We start from the raw sequence: 21352 nt of genomic DNA, 5'->3' as shown, positions 1-21352 counted from the left end.
AAATCATTCTGTGATATTCTCCATAACATGTGCTCTGAAGGTTTTTAGAGTCAGTGGCAGGAGTGCAGTATGAAGGAGCAACTGTCTAGCAACCTTACAGCCAGGCACACACATGCACATCCAGGTCTGCCTCTGAGCTATGCTAATCATTTTTAACGGTAGCAATGCTCTCATGTACCAAACCTGAATGAAAACACACAGCTAGGTAGGGAGAAAAATGCATTCTGTGAAACAAAACACTCACTTTCAGTTTACATGTAAGCACGTATCACACTTAAACAGCTATAATACACAAAACTCTCCCATACTTAAATAAGCACAGATATACGTAGTGAAAGGAAGCAATATAGTTAGGGACAAATACTTTAGATGTGTATAGAGGAAATGCAGGTAGGAAAACTAACCCTTTCATTTAGAACAGTATCAGTGCCAAAAACCAATCCTTTAATATGACTGCAGAAAAAATTTTGGAAAAAGAGCAGGGTGACTGTAATTTTTATTGCTGCTGGAGCAATGATGTGGCAAGAACCCACCACTATCACTTTTCCCCTTTTTACCCTTAAAATAATTCCCACCTGGGGTGCAAAGAGAGGAAACGAAAGGAAATAGAAAATTATATTTTTCATGAGCTAATCCTGGGAAGAAACTGCTCAGATTTCCACATTTCTTGGCAATGATAATTTAAACAAGGAGAGCGATATTTTGTTATTTTTTGCACAGTTGGAATGCACGCTTCCAGAAAACAGACAATTAAACTTCAATTTAAGAAGAGGAGCAAGGCAATATCCGATAGGATTCAGGAGTCCTTTCCTCTTAGGACTGCTGCATAACTAAGCACAGCATACTACAAAACAGAGAGCCCAGATGCAAACCTCTTTGGAAATGCTGAAGGCAAGCAAGATAATCGGGAAAACAAACAAACTGAAAGCAAAGAGAGCATAACTACTGTACCTTTACTTTGGGGAGGGTTCTGACTTCTGTCTCGGAGAACATTAATCTGGTAGACAGCTCCATAAGGCTCAAAAAGTTCTTTTAACTCTTTTTCTGACCACGAACGGGGAATCTGTCCAACAAACATCTTAATGGCATCTGGGTCTGGTTGGTCTGAATGATCCAAAGCTCCATTCATCTTGTTAGCTGTGCCGTTACTAGAAAGTGGAAAAGAAGATTAAAAAGAGAAGGCAAGTTAGGAGACTACGCAGTTTTCATGTGCACTAGATGCAGAAGATGATGTCAATTGGCACAAAGCAGAAAAAAAAAAATCAGTATTTAATTAATAGCATAAGTATTACGAACAAAAAACAATGCTATTACATTTTTCATTGAGTCTGGTTTTCTCTGCAGGCTGCTGCTTAATGTCATTATATAAGATGAGAGCGGCACAACACAACCCGGGACTTCTGCATTTTAAAGCAGAGGATAGTGGCAAATAAGTGCAGATTTCTCTCCATGGCTGTTGTAAACAGAACTGCAGTGAATTCTCACTAAACTGGCTACTGGCAGAAACAAGGCAGTGCGTGTGTCTATGTGTGTGTGTTTTGTAATAAAGTCACATGAAAGGAGTATGAAACACTTGGCAATCTGTCAGATGACTAAAGCAAGATGCCAGCGATGAATCTGCAGATTGTGTGAAGCATCCATGTGTGCATCAAATTAGTATGATATTGCCTAGAATGGAAAACACTCCAGCTATGTGGCTGGTTGCTGCCGATTAGTTGCCTACGCTCTTTAAAAAGGAAAAGCAGTCTGGAGAGACCCAGTTTAAAGCACATTGTTTATTGCTGCCATAAAAAAAGCAAAATTCAAAAAGAGATGGCAGTGGCAAAACTGCCTACTTCGTGGTGGAAATGAAAATGCTGCTTCAGAAAGTTTTTTCCCCTTCAAAAGGAGATCAAATTTTTGAACACTTTCACCCCCTGTAAATTCTTAGTCTATCTGATCTCCAGATGTACATCCTACATCCAAGTTCAAAACAACCACACTTTTCCAGGGGAAAAGAACTTTGGAACAAAAAATAATCTGATCTGGGAGACAAATGATAGATCACAGTTTAGGAGGATTTGTACTCTTACACAGAAAATAAATAATTTTAAATACTGAACAAAAGTGAAAATACATCACTCCCTTTGCCCCCCTGCTCCCCTCCTTGCATTATTGATAATTAAGGACAGTAGTTCCAACTAATTACTTCGCTAGAAATTCCATAAATGCTGATGATTTTTGGATGCTTCAGTTTCAAGAAAGAACACTAATGATGCATGAATTTTCCAGCATCCCCCCACCTTTCCACCAGGGAGAGGGGGCAAATGGCCTGTATGCAGAAATGTCAGAAGCTGATCATGGCAGAATTCAGGCATTTCAGAGCCACCTGCCACTTTCAAAAAACTTGGCTTTAATTAGAATTTCTCCGTTTGATGATTGTTCAGGAGTGAATGCCCACCGGAGGACTTGGAAGAGCTCAGAATCTGCACAACCAGATGAAAATCATATTTTACATGTGAAAAAAAAAATCTAAGAGTGGCGAGAAGAAAACAACCCTGTGCAATTCCCCTGTCTCACAGCTATAACCTGTGTGAGGACAAATTATTTAGTTTCATGTGTTTCATCTCCTTGAAAGCATAATTCACCTAAACACATTAATTTGCCCATATTAACTTTAGCACTTTCCCTGCTTACAGGCAGGAAGGAGGAAGTTATATTAAAGGCACATTTTACACCCCCAGCAAGAAGTTTGATCATCCCTTGTGAAGTGCTTTCAACACAGATCAGCAGACAACAGCATTTATCACACTCATAAATAGCTAAAATTCCTGTCTATTCTAGCGGGAATCTTGCCTGAGGAAGAGACTCTAAGATTTGGTCCAAACTTTTATATTACATTTCATGTACAAATATCTTGTCTTGCAAATGCTCTTCATTATGAATAAGTTCTACAGGTCACAAGTACAACTGCAGAAATTGTGACTTAGAAACTGCAGTTCCATACAAAGACAACACTTAAGCCAAACCAAGCCAACCTTCCAAACAACCACCTCCTTAAAATTGCCAAGAAACAGAAAAACCATGACTGACTCGAGTGATACTCCATGGGAACAACTCTCAAGACTTTCACGGAGCAGTAGGCACCTACGTGACACTTAAACCTCTCGAAAATCACTCCATTATTTCTTTGCAATTCCTATTCCTTTACCTAAAACCCAATCTGTCAAACAACCTCCCTAGTAGGGAGGTTGAAAAATCCCTGACCCATAGCTTAAAATAACTGGGGAAAAAGCTTACACATTATTTTGAAAGAAAAGGTATTAGTTTAGTTAAGCTCCCAGCTCTGCCCTGGGCTTGGTCAACTTTTTTCTTTCAGAAACTGGCTTGACTTTTCACTTCATTTGTTCTCTGTGTTGTTTGCATTGAGAAAATGTATTGAGTTCAGTTTTAAATTATACCCTTCATCTGTTCTCTCTGTTGGAGCCCTTCTTTAAGAAATCCATACACAATTGCTACTTTAGCCCAAAATTACAGCTAGGGTCATGCTTAATAAAGATTAACAAGTTTATTCCTTTGTTTTTTCCTTTACCAAAATCACCTTTACCACCAAGAGCCCCACAATTTCCATTGCTAATCAGCCAATTTTTTAGGAAACCACAAAGCCAAACACTAATACCTGTTTTCTCAGGTTAATGGCCCCATTAACATCAAGTTCTTTGAGCTAAAGGTTTAGGCACAGGCCAAGCTCTCTTCTAAATTCAGAAAATGTTTAAGCCCTTTCTTTACTTTGTTTGGGACCAAAGTTGAATTACATTGATCATATTCTTTAAATGCTTTATTGGCTGAAGTTGGTTGAAGGCTCTAACTCAAGGCATAGGTACCATAAACTATGATGCAAAGCTCCAGGGGACAGGTTTTGTCACTCACTGCCTGCATTAACTTGAGTAAGTCATTAAAACTTCTCCAGACTAAATTCCACCGTCCATTGACAGCTCTATCAATCCACTAACTCCTGCAGAGTTAGGGAAAAACCAGGCATAATTTAGGCTTTTCTTTATAATACTTTTCTACCACATAGTAGGGACTTGACTGAGCTGCCAACATTTTGGGGGTTTGACAGACAAGTTCAGGCTACAGAGAGGGCACTCATTTCTGCAAACACCGCTGGGCTCCTTCCTAAATTGTATTTCCTTTGATTTCAGTGCAAACTAAGGCTCTCAGACACCTCATAGGGGGAATCCAAATCTCACTTGTTGGGATTTTGAGGAGCCCATGAACACTGTTGCAGCAGTGACACTTGCAGTAGTATCCTCACCCAGCTTTGGCAGCTGGAGTAGGACTAGAGCCGGTGCAGACAAAATGAACAAGTGAATAAAACAGTAGAGAGAGATAACAATGGGAAAAAACCACCTATTGTATAGATTTTATGCATCTGATCCCTGCAGTGTACTTGAAGGCTCCACTGAGGAACAAAACTATACACCATACCTGCCTGATGGTTCAGTTGTCACAGAGCTTGCTGGTTCCATACAAAATTAAGCCAAATATTCTTGATCCCTTGTAAATGATCTCTGCTAAAGATGAATTCTGTTATCTTCTCCCAGCTTTCATCTTCACCCAGTGGACATTACTGCTCTGCACTAAGACCTTTTGGCTGCTAACAGCTGTAGGGTTTTTACTAATTTCTCTTTGCCAACACAGTAGCTCTCAGAGGAAGTGGCTTCTTCCTTCCCTCATCTCCCCTTCTCCTGTACCCAAGAAGTTATAAGACAAAAGAGAAACTACATGTAAAAATTTCCAGAAAGAAGAAAAGCAATTCTTGTGAAAGCTTAGGACTATTTCTTGAAAGCACAAGTGTACAGAGATAGCTGTGTCTAGGGGACACTAATGAGAATGGGATCCCTTGGCACTTACTATCAGTACCCAAATGATGACATACATTTAAAAAAAAAAAAAAGAGAGAAAAAATTAGATTATTTGGCTTGCTGGCTCTACACTGTAGCAATCCTTCCCTCCATGGCCAATTTAGCCCACTGGACTCAGGGGTGACCCAGCACATCATCTTCACTGACAAGGTGTCATCTGTATCACAGAGAGCAGCCTGAGGGCAGAGATTAAGACACTGAGTTGCTGGCTGCTTGTGGTTGCTGCCAGAGCATTCTCTCTCTCAATTTGTGCCAATTTTTCTTCTAATAACCTAACTACCATTCCATCATTTCAGCAAGCTGACAGGGCCACTCTTGAGAAGCCAGAGATTGTTTTAATATCCCTGCTGCTTCAGCAGGAGCACCGGAAAAACGTAGTAGATGCCCTCTCGGTCTCTCCCATTCATATCTTTAATTATTTCAGGACTGCTAAAAGTGAACTGACCACTGAGGACAGAGAGGTAGCCTTCCAAAATAGCATCTGAATCAAAACAGACTCTCTTAAATTCATCCCCATTAAGAGCTTTGGCATTAATCCACGTTCATTTCCATTAATGATCCCAGTGTCAAGTCAGGTGCTGAAAAACAGCTGTTAATGGGGACCAAACGGAGTTACATGAGACCTGTTTTCAAATCTATTTTTAACCCTACCCAGAACCTTCATACTGTTCTTTTTTGGTTAATTTATATTGCAATCCTCACCCTATTATTGTGGTTTTACCATTTTGCTGGGGATTTGCCTTTTTCATGTTCCATAGTATAAGACATTTGAGTTCCCTCTGAGAGCCAACAGAACAAGAACATGATAACAAACGAGTTCCAAATGTAATGACAACTAAATCCAACCCAGTGCAGAGGTATCTACAGGCACCAAGGTTTTATAGTAATGAAGTATTTACATCTGAGCCGTGGCATCACTGCCAGGATATCACACAAGCTGACAAAAGGGACAACACCCGTTTGAAGGCTTCTGACTGCTGTCAAGAGAGACAGCCAAGCATCATCTTACTGTACTCCAAAGATCATAATTGCTGGTTTATGAGCAAATTTTATCTGGAAGGACCCAAAAGGGCTTTATAAACTCATTGTTTAGAGAGGAATGACTTCATCGTAAGGTGACAGACGGTAGCTGTTTAATGACATGGAGCATTATCACACAACAATTTCAGCCAGGAAGGATAGAACAATACCGTACACAATTGAAAACTGCAGGGGGTTGCAATTTATAGACACAGAAGGTAATTACCTACATTGGATTTTGGCCAGCAAAATAAGGGCCAGAACCTCTGACAAATAGAAAAAGAAGCTGTGCCACATTTTTAAGCCGTAAATGACCAGGTCTCTGTGTTTTGGGGGAAAAAAAGTCATCTCCAGATGCTTTCTGGCCCATCAGCATTTTCGCAGCACACTTGCTCAAAAGCAGCTCAAAGCAAAGATGATGTTTCAAAAATCATTAACTGCTTCTGCTGTAGTGTGTTGTCGACAACAGTTTTTGGCAGAACTATTAGACTCTAATAACACTTATAATTATTATTAAGTAACACATATCCTAAACAGCAATTGTTAAATGACCCTGAAATCATGCCCAATGAAAAAAAACTCGGGATGTTCAGTCCTATGTAGGCAGTAAAGTCTACAAAATAATTATCACCAGGCTTCCCTGCACCCATCAGCAGGGCTAACAACTGAGCAGCTGTAAGACTTGCAATCCATCTCACAGCCTCATAAAGACTTTAACAAAGAGATGAGCAATTCTTCATCCACCCAGCAGAGAGCAACCGCACTTGCACTCACACACACATGAACGACATGAAAATCCTGATGGCTTTAATACCTGACATGCAATGCTCAGATTTCATTCTTCTCGGTAGTTAATAATACTCAAGTGCTTGTGTAAGCACTCAGTGGTAAATGTAAAGATGTTTTTCCCTGTGTTGCCTCCACATTGACAGAAATTATCTCTAAACATGTAATTTTTCTTAAGACAATGAGCTACTTTTTACTGCCTTGCTAATTCAAAATTTACAGTCATTTTTCTGGTGAAATCAGTGATTTCTTGTAGCTCAGCTTTGCTAACTATCGCCATGTAGTAGGTCATACAAACCATAGTAAACCACTGCTAGTATAGGGAATACTTGTTTTCTGATTAATTCCAAATTTAGTACATGTGATCACTTTAACACCTCAAATGCAAATCTTAGGTAAGGTAAGGAGGCATCATTTTACTCCAGAGGAAAAAAGGTCTGAGAATCCGAGGGAAAAAGAAAATTCCTACCTTGAAAACATTTTGATGGGTAATAAATTTGGGCTGGGAGAAGGAGCAGCAGAGGGAAGTTGCCTTTCAAGCATATAGGTCAGACTGCATGATACTAAGGGCAATATGAATTGGAAAAAGTACTGAACAAAATACAGACTAGAGAAACATCAGAAGGGAGCTGAACCCACCTGAGATAAAACATGTTATTTCTTAGAGGTATAGATGCAGATTCCTCACCAGTATCACAGAAAGAAATCAAGGATACAAAAGGAAATCATAGTAAGAGCTGCATTAAAATGCAGTTCCCTTTTCAGCTGGAGGTGCACATACACTCCTTTGTGCTTAAAGGCTTCTAGACTTCCTAAAATTAGCCCACAGAGTTCTTCTCACCAAAGTTAAATATTCACCTCCAGAGGTGGGTGGCTCTTCAGGTGTTCAGCCTGTGTTCCTGCACTGCCTCTATTACAAACCAGTTTGATTTAAGGCAAGGGTTTCAGCCTAAACCCTGGATACTCCTTGTGTACATGTTTAAACCTACCAAAAGAAGTTATTCTAATCTCGTGCTGTTAGTAATTCTTCCTGAAACCATAGAGTCAAGCAACTTTGCAAAAGCTTTGTACATCTGTTATATCACACCTTCAAAAAAATCGCCCTTACATGCAAACACACCTTAAGAAAAAAAAGAGTCCTGCATGCTTCAGACTATCTCAACTCTTACTGCTGCTGTATGGACCTATTTTTTATTTTTTATCATGCATATTATTTTTTAGAACATGCAGTAGTGCTTAATGATGTGTGTGTGCTGTGAGTGGAGCAACTCATACGAGTTAAAATATATGTAAACAAGAGTGAACGAGCACAGAAGTGAAAGCAAACAGGGAAGGGGAAGAGGTTTGTTTTTTAGAGTCTTCTATTTTGGAAACCAATTAAATACCACTGCTAGTTCATCTAATAGCGGAAGCAAACAATTAAACACACCATCTGTACACGTCTGAACTGGGCAGCATCTTTTTGTTTATGCTGATAAAACTTACAGTTGCCTATTTTCAGTACCTTTAAGGATTTGCCTACAGTGGCCTATAGATTTTACTAAACTGAAACTAGTAGAAGCTCAACAGCCAGTGAAAGATGTCTGCCCTTCAATGGCTGAAGAAAGTCAAAGCCACCCCACCCTAACTGCTTTGAATTTGTTTCCCCTCTTATTCAAGTACAGACAAGAATCACAAATTTCTGGGACACATGATAAGAATGACTAAAAGTAAGTACTTGAAGATATAAAATAAGAGCCTGTGTAAGCCCCAGCCTTTGTTCTTCCAGGCTGCTGTAGGCTTTGGGATATAATTAATTCAAGGTATGATGAGGTCTGCTAAAAAATAATGTTCTGCAACATAAAGCTCAGCTTAGGCAATCACCCAATAATTCATTTTTGCTTTCTGGGCAGAATTTTTTCTGTACATTAAATGCTTAAACAAGATTGGGTCTATCTTCATCAGGCGAAAGGTAAGTGCATTTCTAAGGAAAGTCCCATGAAAGTTAGGACAGAAAATCACAGAATGGTTTTGGTTGGAAAAGACCTTAAAGACCATCTACTCCAACTCCCCTGCCACGGGCAGGGGCACCTTCCACTAGACCAGGTTGCTCTAAGCCCCATCCTGCCTTTTCTTGAACACCTCCAGTGATGGGGCATCCACAGCTTCACTGGGCAACCTCTGCCAGTGCCTCAACACCCTCACAATGAAGAATTTTTTCCTTATACCTAACTAAACCGGCCCTCTCTCACTTTAACCCCACTGCCCCTTGTTCTATCACCATATGCCCAGTGAAAAGTCCAACAAATACCTAAGTCATGACTTTTAAATATCTGCTTTCTGTTGACCAACTCCCAGATGGGCACCTGCACATCTGGTTTTGACCTGGAGAGTTTAGGATTAACAAAGGCTTCTAATTTATAATTTGTCTGTGTCTAAACTAACCTCTCTTATGGTGACTACTGCAACTTACTGTTCCACTCATCTTGTGCTCCTCAGCAACTTTCTCATTTGTAATCTCTTTGAGGCATTAATATTTGTGCTCTGTCTAAAAGGGGCTCTAATTGAAAAGGGTTTTTTTCTCTCTGCATCACTGTAAGCTGGACAGTAACATGAGAGCGAGCTTATGCACCTGAACAATTCCATTATAGTTTTGGAGCATGGATTGATGCACTTTTTCACATGAAGTTGAGCCTGGAGTAGCTGACTACTCAGTATTAATGGTGTGGATTATTAATGCCTTGCCTTGCTGATTACACACATTTGCAACGAAGCACTCTTCTTCTTTCTGTGTGGCAGGAAACATTTATCAGTATTATTTTTTTAAAAATCACAACGGTATTTGATTACACCCAAATGCTTATGTATTGGTGACATGTCAACAAGTGAATTAGAATAGTACCAGGCTTTTAAAATTCAGGACATGTAGGACCATCTGTTTTCTTGTCAACAACCTCAGTCTCTCTCTCCCCATTCCAAACACTTACTGCTCCAAATTTACAAAGTTGTTACTCAATTCCCTTCTTTCTTTGCCCTCCAAAAAACTTCAAAGATAGCAATGAAGGTTTCAAAGTCTTTTTTTTCTTTTACTTCATAATTACTGACATGACTATTTCACCAAGTTTTGTAGCCAGGCTGGCAATTTTCTGCAAGTTCTTCTGAAATTTGCAAGGTCTTATCTAGTTCATGACAAACTCTGTCCTGGAGTCGAGATGGAGGGCATAGGAAACATGTTCTCCAAATATTTGTTTTGAAATGAAGCCACTTCTGTGTGCTAAAATCAACTGATTATTGCAAGAAGTCATTTACAGTCCAGTGTTTTTCAAGACTGGCACTCGTGTGTACGTACACACATGCTCAGGCCTGGTTCCAGCTGAGCTCTACAAAGTGCAGGGAATGATTTTCATGGGCCCAAGAGCCCTGTCCAAAGAGATGGAGGCCCGTGGCTGCTTTACCTGAATAGTTTCCTTAAAAAGGGAATGGAAGATCACAGCCCTGCTTGTGTTAAGGGCACAGCCAATATTGTTTAGCCAGTTTTGCTTAGATCTCAAATAGACCATTAGAGCAAGCTGTGACATTCAATTTTCTTCCTTAAAACAAAAAATTCTATCAAGCTCAGCCATGCTCTCCCCTTTTACAAATCTGAATATAAGAAAAGATCATTGTCCAAAGTGTGATGCAATTGTGATTTCAACAAGTTGAGCATCATTATAGCAAAATCCCCCTCAGCTGATTCTTTTTTTTTAAATCATTTCTTCATTTTTTTGATGCCACATCTGGCATATAGAATACAGATGATCATTTGTTTATATATCTGTCTAAATGCCTCTTCCAAACACAGCCAGATGGAGCCTTTCAAAATCAAATTAATTTCAGATTAATTCACTCTGGACCCACTCCAGTTTCATGACTCTTTGCTTTGAGGCACCATCTAAATTGATTTAAAGTCACGAACTTAAGAGAGCTCAAGTCCTTAGGTACAGAAAAAAAGAGATCCTTCTTGCATATTGCAAGAGTCAGCAAATCAAAAGAGTCCATGATCCCAAGTTTTGGCTCCTTAAAAAAACCCCAGCAAATCAACATAAGAATGCCTTAGACTATACAGTGCCAAATTCATATATAATAAACTTCATATTTCATTCCAGAAAAATCACTTCAGAATTTACATCTTCAGTGCCTTCCTTGCTGAGCCCAATAAAATTTATTGCTCTAATTAAAAAGCAAAATAAAAAAAAGAGTTACTCTAAACCTTGCAATAAGCAGTAGTCATGGAAAGATAGGAAACAGGTAATAAAAATCTTCACTGCAAGGGATTTATCTAAGGAACTATAAACAAATGTAGCCTGCAAACACTGTGGACTTGCATACTGTCAATCCTCTGTGGATGCCTTTATTATCGCACTTGTTTCAATTGCAATTTGGGTTTCCATGGAGATGTAACAGTCAACTCTGGAAAATTATAAGATAAATGTCAGGCAGTGATAACAGTGTTAATGAAGCTTCATTGACAAGCAGAACTATGCTTCAAATAATAGGCATATTTCTATTAGCATATGTATAACCTGTCCAGAAAAAGAGAGAAAAAAGAATCCCAACAACAGGGAAAGACAATATTAAAAAATTAAAATGAAATTGTGTATATAGATGATACAAGACACACAATGGAACGTCGCATCTATGTGAAAAGATGAATCCCTAACAAACAGAAGAGATGTGTATTCGAAATTTAATTTCCTGATTCCTCTTGAAATTTTTGCACTCAGCTATCAGGCTGAAAAGGCACTTTGCTGACACACGCAGACATATTACTGCATGGTGTGACTCTTGTTTCCTTACAGCGAGGGGCTGCAAGGATCTGCTTCACCAGGCACTTTGAAGCTGCGATTTCATAATGCGCAAATACAGCTGCAGTGGGCTGTTAGAAAGATGCCGACCTCAGTGGAAACACGAATAGCGCACAGACCAGCACGGCCTCCAGAGCTCTCGGGTGTCGCTCGTGCTCAGAGCGGGGTGGCTGCTCCACCACATCTTGATGCATGATGAGTTTAACTGGGGCAACAGCCGTGAGCACTTCAGATGACAGTGTGGTGTGGTCTTGATCTGCTTCTGTGTTAACCAAGCCTGTAAAAGCTGGAGAAGCTGCCAGTCATCTCTGAAGGGCTGTAGCCAACTTTTTTCTTCTGACAGATGGAAAGGTTTTGGTGAACTGGAGGTCAAAGAGGATTTCTGCAGAACAGAAGGAAATGCAGCTCATGCTGCTTTATTTCAACGAGTCAAGCTCTTCATTTGGCCAGGGTGGACTTCCACCCTGCCAAGGGAAGGCAAAAGAGTTTGGCTACTCCTGTACTTGAGGGTTCATTTTGGCAGTCTATCAGAGGCCAGGAGTAGGGCAGGAGTGGGGCAATCCTACCCCAGAGAACGACACAGAAATTTTTGCAGGTGGATAAAATGTGCTAAGATATTCACTGCCTATTCATGAGGCAGTATTGCCTCTGTCTGGACAACCAAGAGGTGCTAGAGGTTGGTCCTCTCTCTTCTCATCCCACTATTTGGCCTTGGGAATTGTAGTCCCTTGCCTGCCTGTGTAACTCTTTCAGGTAGTGTCAATCCTCCCATCTCCTCCTCCTCCATCTTTGAAAACAAGGTTCTGGTATTAGAACAGTGTTAGAGGGGCTACAGATTAAATGGTGAAACCGAAAATCAGGATCAGGCTTGGTTCAGCAGCAGAGGAAGGTGAAATCTTAAACATACAAGCAAAGAAGAAAATCTGTATCCCTCCAAAGGCTTGATGTTAAAGCATGTGGGCAGGAAAAACTTCAGGAACTGTGGGGAAACTCTCAAATGTAACTGGGAAGTATAACCTGATGAAGCTGTAGCTCAACCAAAAATCTGTATGTAGGACAGGAAACAAGCTGACTTTGCCATTTCAATGAAAAATATAGCAAGGGAAGCGGGACTGCAGGCAGAGTTGTTTTGCTCTTTTTCCCTTCCTCTCCTCAAAACACCTCTGCTCCTCCTACCTCATCTAAATTCTGCTTATTTAGTAAAGGAAAACATGAATGTTGTCTGGAAAACACTTTCCAGGTCTTCAGGGAGAAGTCATGTTTATCCAGACAAGTTTTAGGGGGCAGAAAAGGGAGTTGTAGAAGTGCCCAGTCTTTCTGCAGAGCAGATCTCAGCTCTGATCAGATTGCAGGATAAATACAAAATCAATAGAGGGGTTTTTTTCTAAGTTGTATTACAAGGAAACTTAAAAAAATCCAAAAGTTTCCCTTTTTCTGACTCTTTTCTAACTGCTCCTCAATATAACAAATGAGAAAAATCTAAGTACCTCATTAGATTGCTACTAAAATGTCAATAGTTAGAAAGTGATTTTCCCTGGTGAGTTTTCAATATACTTATAACTCACTCTAGTGCTTTCTGGGGGAGGGAGAAAACATCTAAAACATCTAGTGGTAGTTGATTCTATGTAGCAGCACAAATATCCCTGCCAGCTTCGTGGAAGACAGAATAATAAGTAAAACTTGAGTCTGGCTTCAACTTCAGATGGGCAAGACTTACACGCTCCTGCCAGGGTCAAATGGTGGCAGAACCAGCTCCCACCAGACATGCAACCACAATATGTAAATTAAAGAAAAGAAACTGGATGTGAAGGCAGAATACTGAGCAATTTTTAATGAAGAAAACCAAACGTGTGCCGTGTGGAACGCATTGTATGCACTGCAAAACAGGCCAATTTGTCTTAATTTCTCACTTATTGAAATTTCTAAATTCCATTGCAATGTGTTTTCTAGCATCTTCAAAGGATTCATTTTCCTTTGTATTTTGGGTTACAAACAGTTTTACTTTTACATCCAAAGAGAGACCTGCTATACAAGAGGTCAGTAGCACCAGCAGACAAGTAGTCAACAACAAATCTGAGCTTTTAAAGTAAACCCTCATTATAGTTTAAGATTTAATTTAGTCCCTTATTTTTTCTCTATTATTGCAAATAAGATGTTTTGCTCTGCCGGTTGTGCTGTTCTTTTGAAGCTCACAAGAAAATAAACAACTACACATAATTAGGAAAGGAGCAACTCCCCCCCTTAAAGGCATCATTCAAACAAACAAAATGAGAAAAACTGGTTTAAATTTTCCTAATAAACATACCCTGAAAAATCCTAACAAAAATACACCCTAGCACACACATGTACACAGACTTCCCAAGTCATATGGCAGTCATTTATGGGGACACATCTGACTTCAAAGACCTTTTAATTGTGAGTTTGAAGGGCACTCCATGCAAATGCAGCATTGGGAAAACATGGAAAAAAACGAGAGCTGCCATTCTGAACTGTTTTGCCAAATGGAAAGGAGAATACAGCTTGAAAAGTTGCCAAAAGTCCATGTTTTTAAGGTCATCATAAATAATTGCAGTCGGAAAAAATTAAAAGGTTGAGATAACTTCTAAAATGTAGTCTTTGGACAAAATCTAATCCTAGTGGATATTTATTTGCTCTGGAGGTTTTATTCACAAGTAAAAATGAACCCAGGTCTTAGGGATTTGCTGGCACTTTTACAGAAGAAATGGGAAAAGAGGAGATGGGGAAAAAAAACCCAGAAATACCATCCACATAATTTTGACTACCCCATAATATACAAAGACTCTTAACTCCAATACCCTTGTCCAAGAGAGAAGGTAGTTAAACAGTTGTGGATATATTTTTAAGCTCCTTGTAACATGCTCGACCTGTGGAAACTTGGCCAGCTCAGGTTTGGCTGGCTGTCAGCAGCAGTGTGAAACACAGTGTGATTTATAGAAATCTCTGTCATCACACCACAGGGTTAATTTCTTTCCTTCTTTTTTCTCCTTCCCTCCTGCCCCTGAAAGTGGAAAACTCTTATTTGTGATGACAAGTCTTTGGAAAGCTGGAGGATTAGTAACACCATGTGGCTCCCTAAGATCTCTAGCCCTTTTCCAACTGTTTTTTCGTATAACCCTTCTCTGTATGGTCATCGGCACCTTCTCTCAACAGATGGAAAAAGGGAAGAACCTGCCCCAGGGCAGTTGGAGGGACCAGGATGCTGGCAATGGAAGAATACAGACTTGAAGCTCACAGGTCTCAGCTGCCTGATACAAGAAACCAAGGGGAATCCAAGCATCAAATATGGGATTTTAATAATATGAGCATTTATTTTAATGATTTGAAGGCTGAACCTGCTGGGCTTGTCACTGTAAGTAAGAGATATGGAGAAAGAAACGATGAAGCCTGAATTTTCATTCTGACTGCCACCACTGGAGAGCTGTGGATTTGTGCTCATTCTGGTCTAAGGCAGGGAAGGATATCTGTGCCCTGTGCCCACACAATAACTTAGGATAGGCAGCCACCAGCTGGGCAGCAGGTCAGCTCTCAACACCGAGCACAGAGCTTCACTCGAACAATTTCAAACTCATTGAGAGGGGTATTACTCACAGATTATTTTAAGGCACGTCAGTTTTCTTGCTATAACCATCCTTCAGAGGAGACAAAATCTAACAGAAGAACAAAGCTGGGAAGTGTGTCTAATGGCACAGAGCAGAGAACTATGCAACAAAAAAACCTGTTTCTCAGCCACACTCTTTCGTAAGTCTCTTCCCTTTGCTGTGTTTATCTCCCTCACCTTTGAATTATGATCCCATCCCAACAAAGAATTCTAAAACACTCAGAGGAAACCACTACATAAATGCCAAACCATTATGTTATTAAAGGAAAAAAACAACAACCCTTTCATGATATTTTTTTTTTAACTTGATGCAATTCTAATTTTTCTTTTAAAGGCAGTGTTTGAATATTATGAAATACAGCAGAAGTAAAGTACTTTCCAAAGCCACTACTACTATTTGCATTGCAAGAGCATCTCTGAGGCCCCAAACAATGCTGCCTGCTTTCTAAGTAGCAGACCCAGTTTTATTTTTAAGCCCAGATTTTTTCCTAATATTTTCATATGTTAGGAAACATGACAGGAATTCTCAGACTATCTTAATAGACAGTCAAGAAATAAAGGGGAGAAGGGGACTGTCAGAGACTGAAATTATATTTTACAACTTAAGTATTTTCTTAAAGGACTTTTAAAACTGTATTGCAGAAGCTGCAGAGAAGACTCCCACACCCTGAATGGGGCCCTGACTGAGGCCTGACACGGATCGCTGATGAAGATAAGATAAAGTAACAACTCAGGACTGGGGACATTGACAAAGCACAAGCTTAACACCTCCAAGATGAGGACCACAGCCCCAGGGCTATCAGCTGCCAGGCTCACACAGACCCTTCACCAAAGGGTGGGAGGGAGGAGAGGCTTTGGGTGTGTGTTGGAAACGCCTCTGGTCAGAGGTGCAGTGACTGCCCATCCTCCACTGTGCAGAGGAGCCCAGCTGAGGGGTCCTCACCGGGGGGAAGGAAGCTTATCCACAGCAGAAGGGGGTGACATGGCCCATCACAGGGGCCCCCCCCAAAGGGGTCCCCAGACCCTGCACCAGAGATGATGCAACAGACCCTCAGTGTTGCAAGGGACAGTGTGTCAAGCTAGCCCCTGTAAGAAAGACACGTGGGCATTCCCACCTGGCCCAAAGTGTATATTAATCCACGGAGTTCTGTACTCTTCAGCGTGTGGCAGTGTGTGGTGGCGTGTGGCGGCGTGTGGTGGCATGTGGTGTGGCAGCGTGGCATGGCGTGTGGCATGGCGTGTGGCACCATGTAGTGGCGTGGCCATGGCGGTGATGGGGGACCCTCACCACCAGCAGACCAGATGGAGGGGAGCAACGAGACATCGTTGGGACCCTCGGATGGGTGATCTGCTTCCACCTAACCCCTGTCACCTCTCCCTGGTCCCCCACCCCCCACGCACACTTCTTTTTTCCATTTCTTTCTCTCTTTCCCCTTATCTTTGCCTCTCTACTATTAAATAAAATACATCAATTTTTTGGCATCAACATCTAACCTTGTTTGGTTTTAATCTCGTTTCTGGAGATATTTTGAACCTTCTAAGTTCTTTCCGGTTTATGTGCAGAGACTTAGCTTGCTTTGCTTTTCTGGGTTTAAGCCGGATCGTAACAGGGACACAGCAGGTCTGAGTTCACTTAGCCTATAATGTCTGGAATTTTTAATTTACTGGTTTCTACCAAGCACCTTCATTAATGAGCCCAAGATCTTTAATGCTTCTTTAATTGTCTGTGCTTCCATCTTTCCATGATTGGACTGAATATCAATACAGTTGGCTGAAACAGTTGCTGCTCTACTAGAAGGTCAGACAGTCTTGGGGGGTTTCCTGGGCAGAATGGGAATGTATTCCCTGAAATTTCAAGGTAGAAGGGAATGCAACTCTAATGTGCCGGCTCACATCTCGCATTACTCTGTATTTTCTAGGCATTTATCCAGTAGATGCCTTGCTATCCTTTCTTATTTAATTCAATGATGCATTCTTCTATAGACTTGCGCTAGGGCTGAGACGTTAATTAAAACTACCTTGAAATATTAGCAGCTACATAGCATTTGATTGGTAGGAGAAAAATAGTTGGGTATGAAAATTAGTATTAGCTGTTAAATTAATTATTATAAAAATTAAAATAAATTCTTATTCAATAAATTTTAATTGCCTGGGGCATTTTTATTAACAACAGGGATTAGCAAATATAATATATACAATACATTGTATAAGTAACAGAGAGAATAATCAGGGCTGACAGAGTACTTTTGCTTGTTTCAGAACACATACACTGCTCACATGGAGAAGGAACAGATTACAAGGAGCTTCCCCGTAGCCACATGCAGCTGTAAAAGCTCGGAGTCAGCAATGGCAGCGCACTGACAGCTAAATCAAAACTATACATCCTTGAGGAGCCATTTCGTCTAAATCACAGCTTCTGATTCCTCATCTTATGTGGTCAATGGGCCTGCATTTCTTAAAAATGGGAGCACTGGTGGAGGTAGGAATGAGGCTTCAGGAGAGCTGTTTTTGTGAGCTCTGTTCCACAAGTGCTGCAGAAATGTACACAAAGCTTTACAAATGACCTCATTTTTACTAGGAAAGGACAGCTCAGCTCTGTTCTACATTTTCCTGAACTGAAAGGAAGGCCCCACAGCCAAACTGTCATGTCTAATCATTGTGTGGCCAGAGAGTGTTTAAAACAAACAACTTTTTTCTGGTTTTTTCCCTCTCTCTTAATACAAAGCCACAGAGCAATTGTTGTGTTTTCAGAGAGTGGGAGCTGTTTTTTTTATCACATAGCCAAGACACCAGAACAGCAATTTTTCCCAGTGCAATGAATGAGCTTTATAAGGATAAATTTTCACCTCATTAATGATCTGAGCTGATTATTCCCTTCCCCCACTTTTCCTTTTAGGTCATGGATCAAATGTGACCCACTTTTCTTGAATGCTTTCCCACCATCTATTTTTCCCATTAGAGTAGAAAGCCAGTTGCTAAGGACACATTACAAAGCAGCCATGCAACCACTAAATATCTGCCCCCAAACACACACACACACACATATACTTTTCTTCTCCCCTGCCTTTATGATATTTCCCCCCTCTCATCATCTACAAGATCCCGCTTTACATTCAGGAAAGCCAACAACAGAACTGCTTATAAGGACTGGCTTAGCACGAGAATAGGATTTTCTAATGACTACAGAGACTCCCGGGGCCCTTCATATTTAAAAAAATATAAAGACAGCAGCCTTGGTTTTTAATTACTCCTAATTCTAAATCTCATGGCCTTAAACACAATAGCTCTTTCAACTCGGAAAAAAAATGACACTAATCAGTAACAGAGTCCCCTGCGCAATCTGCTAGTCCTCTGCTGGCATTGCAATGCTTGCACTGCTTTGATTTTTCAAGGTTGACCAATGAGTCAGCAAAGCCAAGACAACTTAAAAGCATTAAATCATGCAACTAAAATGTTTCTTTCCAATACAGCACTGGATGGATTGCAATTAGCAAGGGGAATCAGTACAAGGCAAATATTGTAAGAGCAGAGAGAGAGAGAGAAATAGGGAATTAAAGGAGATGGTGTTCATTTTGCAACAAATGAGCCCCAGAGTTAAGGTATTTGTGGTTTAATATAGCCCCTCTTACCAAGCAGGTAAGGAATGTAATTAAAACGCATTAAAGTTCAGTTGCTGAAGCTCAACAGAAACAAAATGAAGATTTAACTCATCTGCTCTACTTCCGTCTGAGTAGCCAACTAATATTCCTACTTGGTGCAAAGTCCTGTGAAATGGAAGACTTGTGTTGTTCTGTAGTGCTTTCTAAGAAAATCCTTCTCCTTGGCATTTATAAAAGAAAAGGTGTCATTCCAAGTGTCGCATTGAAAAATTAAACAGAACTATGTAACACTGCAGCTACTTGGATTTGTCTGACTGTTTCAGCTTTCCATGTCATTTATTACACTTCCCAGTAGGATTGTGCAACACCTTGGAGTTTCTATAACCAGTACCTCATTCCTTTAGCAAACAGAGGTACACTATATGATTAAATGTTTAATGTATATAGATTCACATCTAAATTACAGTTACACAGTGGACAAGATTGAGGATTTGGTCACAGCTGTAATTCTACTTCATGCCACCCACTCTTTTTCCACAGAACATCCACAACATCCTTTCTCCTAACTTTCACAGAGATGACAGAAATCATAACTGCAATGGGATTTTCCATTTAGCAGGACGATGAACACGTACATCAGACCTGAATTGCACCACTGACACTGTGGAAAGATTAGAGTCACGAGCATCCAAGCAAAATGAACCGTAAATACAATTACTGTTGAACTATCAATGAGCAAACTAAGCATGGATTTCAAGCAGTGGCAGTCTAACAGCCTCCTGAAAAGAAGAATAAAATTCTGTTGATTGCAGGAGTCCCTGAATTCAGACAAAAATCTCCAGTTTTGGATTGAAGGAATAATAGTCTGAATAACAGACTTTTACTCTCAATACCAAGTGAGCTGCCCACAAGAAAGACAACCCCGACCTATGGCTGAGGCTTCCAGACACCTCAAAGAGAAAGTCCATCAAGCTGTGATTTGATGGACTTTAGATGTGTATTGAAAGCATGGAAGGCTTCCATTCCCTGGAGGAAATTGAAGGGAAAAGCCATCATTTTTCCATCTGAAGAAAGCAACCAAAGCTATTTTTCTGGACATTGGGATAACTTTCTGTAAGTTTGACCAAATTTTCTTCTTTATACTAACCCCTATTCCTCCACTTCCGTTTGTATTCACAGGGTTTTTTTCCTATCACTTCTCTCTTGAATTGTCCTTAATACACCTTTTATTTGCATTTAATGCATTTGTTCATCATTAAACTGATGATTCCACTAAAAATACACCAATAAGAAAGGCAACCATGGCAACTGGCCCTTATTACTGCATCATTTCTGGGCAGGATTCCGAAACCAGATTAAGTGACAGCAACTTCAAAGTGTTTGAACATCAGGTTCCTAGCACCATGTTTAATCATTTTTGAACACTGCTTGAATTCCCAACAGCTCCCTTCCAGTCTGATAACTGTTACCCAAAAATAAATGTGTTGTAAACTGTTGATCTCTTTTCTCTTGACTGTTTTTGTCAAATTGCTTTCAAGCACCTGTGATATTCTCCAGCTGCCACTGCATGTTGCTCGTTTGCTTAACTTCGTAAGAAGAAACACATGAGTCACATGCAGGAAAAAGTCATCTTATCATTCAATCCTTCCAGTAGCCAAGGCAGAGCTGTCCTCTGGAGTGAACTGGTTATCTGTTTACTTGATGAATTCTGAAAGACACTCCACTTCCATATCCCCCAGTCGCCAACAGTGGCTGAGCTCCCACCAGAGTTCCTGTGCAAATCAAAGTAAGGACAGCGAGGCATCAATTTTGCCACTCAGTTCTTTTCTGGAAGAGATGCCAGGCAGCAGCATTCAACTGCTCTATTTTGTTGTTTAGTGCCTTGCATCATCATTCCACTGGTATATGCAAGCAGTGACTGTTTTCCAAAGGGAGACATGGGGAGCCAGGTTACAATGCAGAGAAGAACACTCATTACTGTAAATTAAAATCCTTAAACAAATCACCAACAGTGAAACAATCTCTGCTTCGATTACACTGTTAGCTAGCACATCCAGGCTTTTCTTGCTTTGGCCAGAAATACTGAAGCCATGATTGATCTAATCTGTAATCATGTTGTTTATTTCAAATTAGACATAATATAAAAAGCGTAACAGTGAGTATATGTATATTCATAGCACCACTGCAGACATCCAAAAGGAACTCTATTTTATCCCTGCTGCTTTGCATTTTAGCCTCATTTCCTCCCTTTTACTGTCTATGGTAAATACAATATTTGCTTTTAGAGTTCTGACTCTCCAGGGATTATAAAGGAAAAGTACTTAACAGAGAGATTATCTTTCTGGTGTTGCAATGTACAAATGAAAATTGTTACATTAATGGCACTATACAGTCACGTTCAAACACCATTAAGTACCTCTCCAGAAAACCAAAGGAAAGGGAATGATGAACTCCAGCATAGTTCTGCCTCGACTTGCAAGTATATTTGTGTTTCTCCCTCCTCTCCATGCAAATGACTCTCTGGAAAGGAATTTCCAGACTTTCTTTTCCTTTCATTAACACTTTATAGCCTGCAATAAGAGTAACAGGAAATATTAA

At 40.3% G+C, this 21352-nt stretch overlaps 1 protein-coding gene across 14 annotated transcripts in view; it reads right to left on the bottom strand.

Annotated features, from left to right (window-relative positions):
• The window catches only part of CELF2 (CUGBP Elav-like family member 2), a 550097-nt gene that overhangs the window by 132307 nt on the left and 396438 nt on the right, over nt 1-21352 (bottom strand). For 8 of the 14 annotated variants that reach the window (XM_010407804.3, XM_010407802.3, XM_010407801.3 and 5 more), the window contains one exon: nt 952-1148. In XM_010407804.3, the coding sequence (XP_010406106.1) occupies nt 952-1129 (178 nt within the window). In that variant the 5' untranslated portion in view covers nt 1130-1148. Of the gene's footprint in view, nt 1-951; nt 1149-1314; nt 1482-21170; nt 21257-21352 lie in introns of those variants that run through there. The other 6 variants (XM_010407798.4, XM_039571570.1, XM_039571573.1 and 3 more) reach the window with 3 other exon arrangements.

Source organism: Corvus cornix, chromosome 1A (assembly GCF_000738735.6).
Source record: "Corvus cornix cornix isolate S_Up_H32 chromosome 1A, ASM73873v5, whole genome shotgun sequence".
Lineage (NCBI taxonomy): Eukaryota > Metazoa > Chordata > Aves > Passeriformes > Corvidae > Corvus > Corvus cornix.
This window is presented reverse-complemented; position numbering and strand designations above follow the sequence as displayed.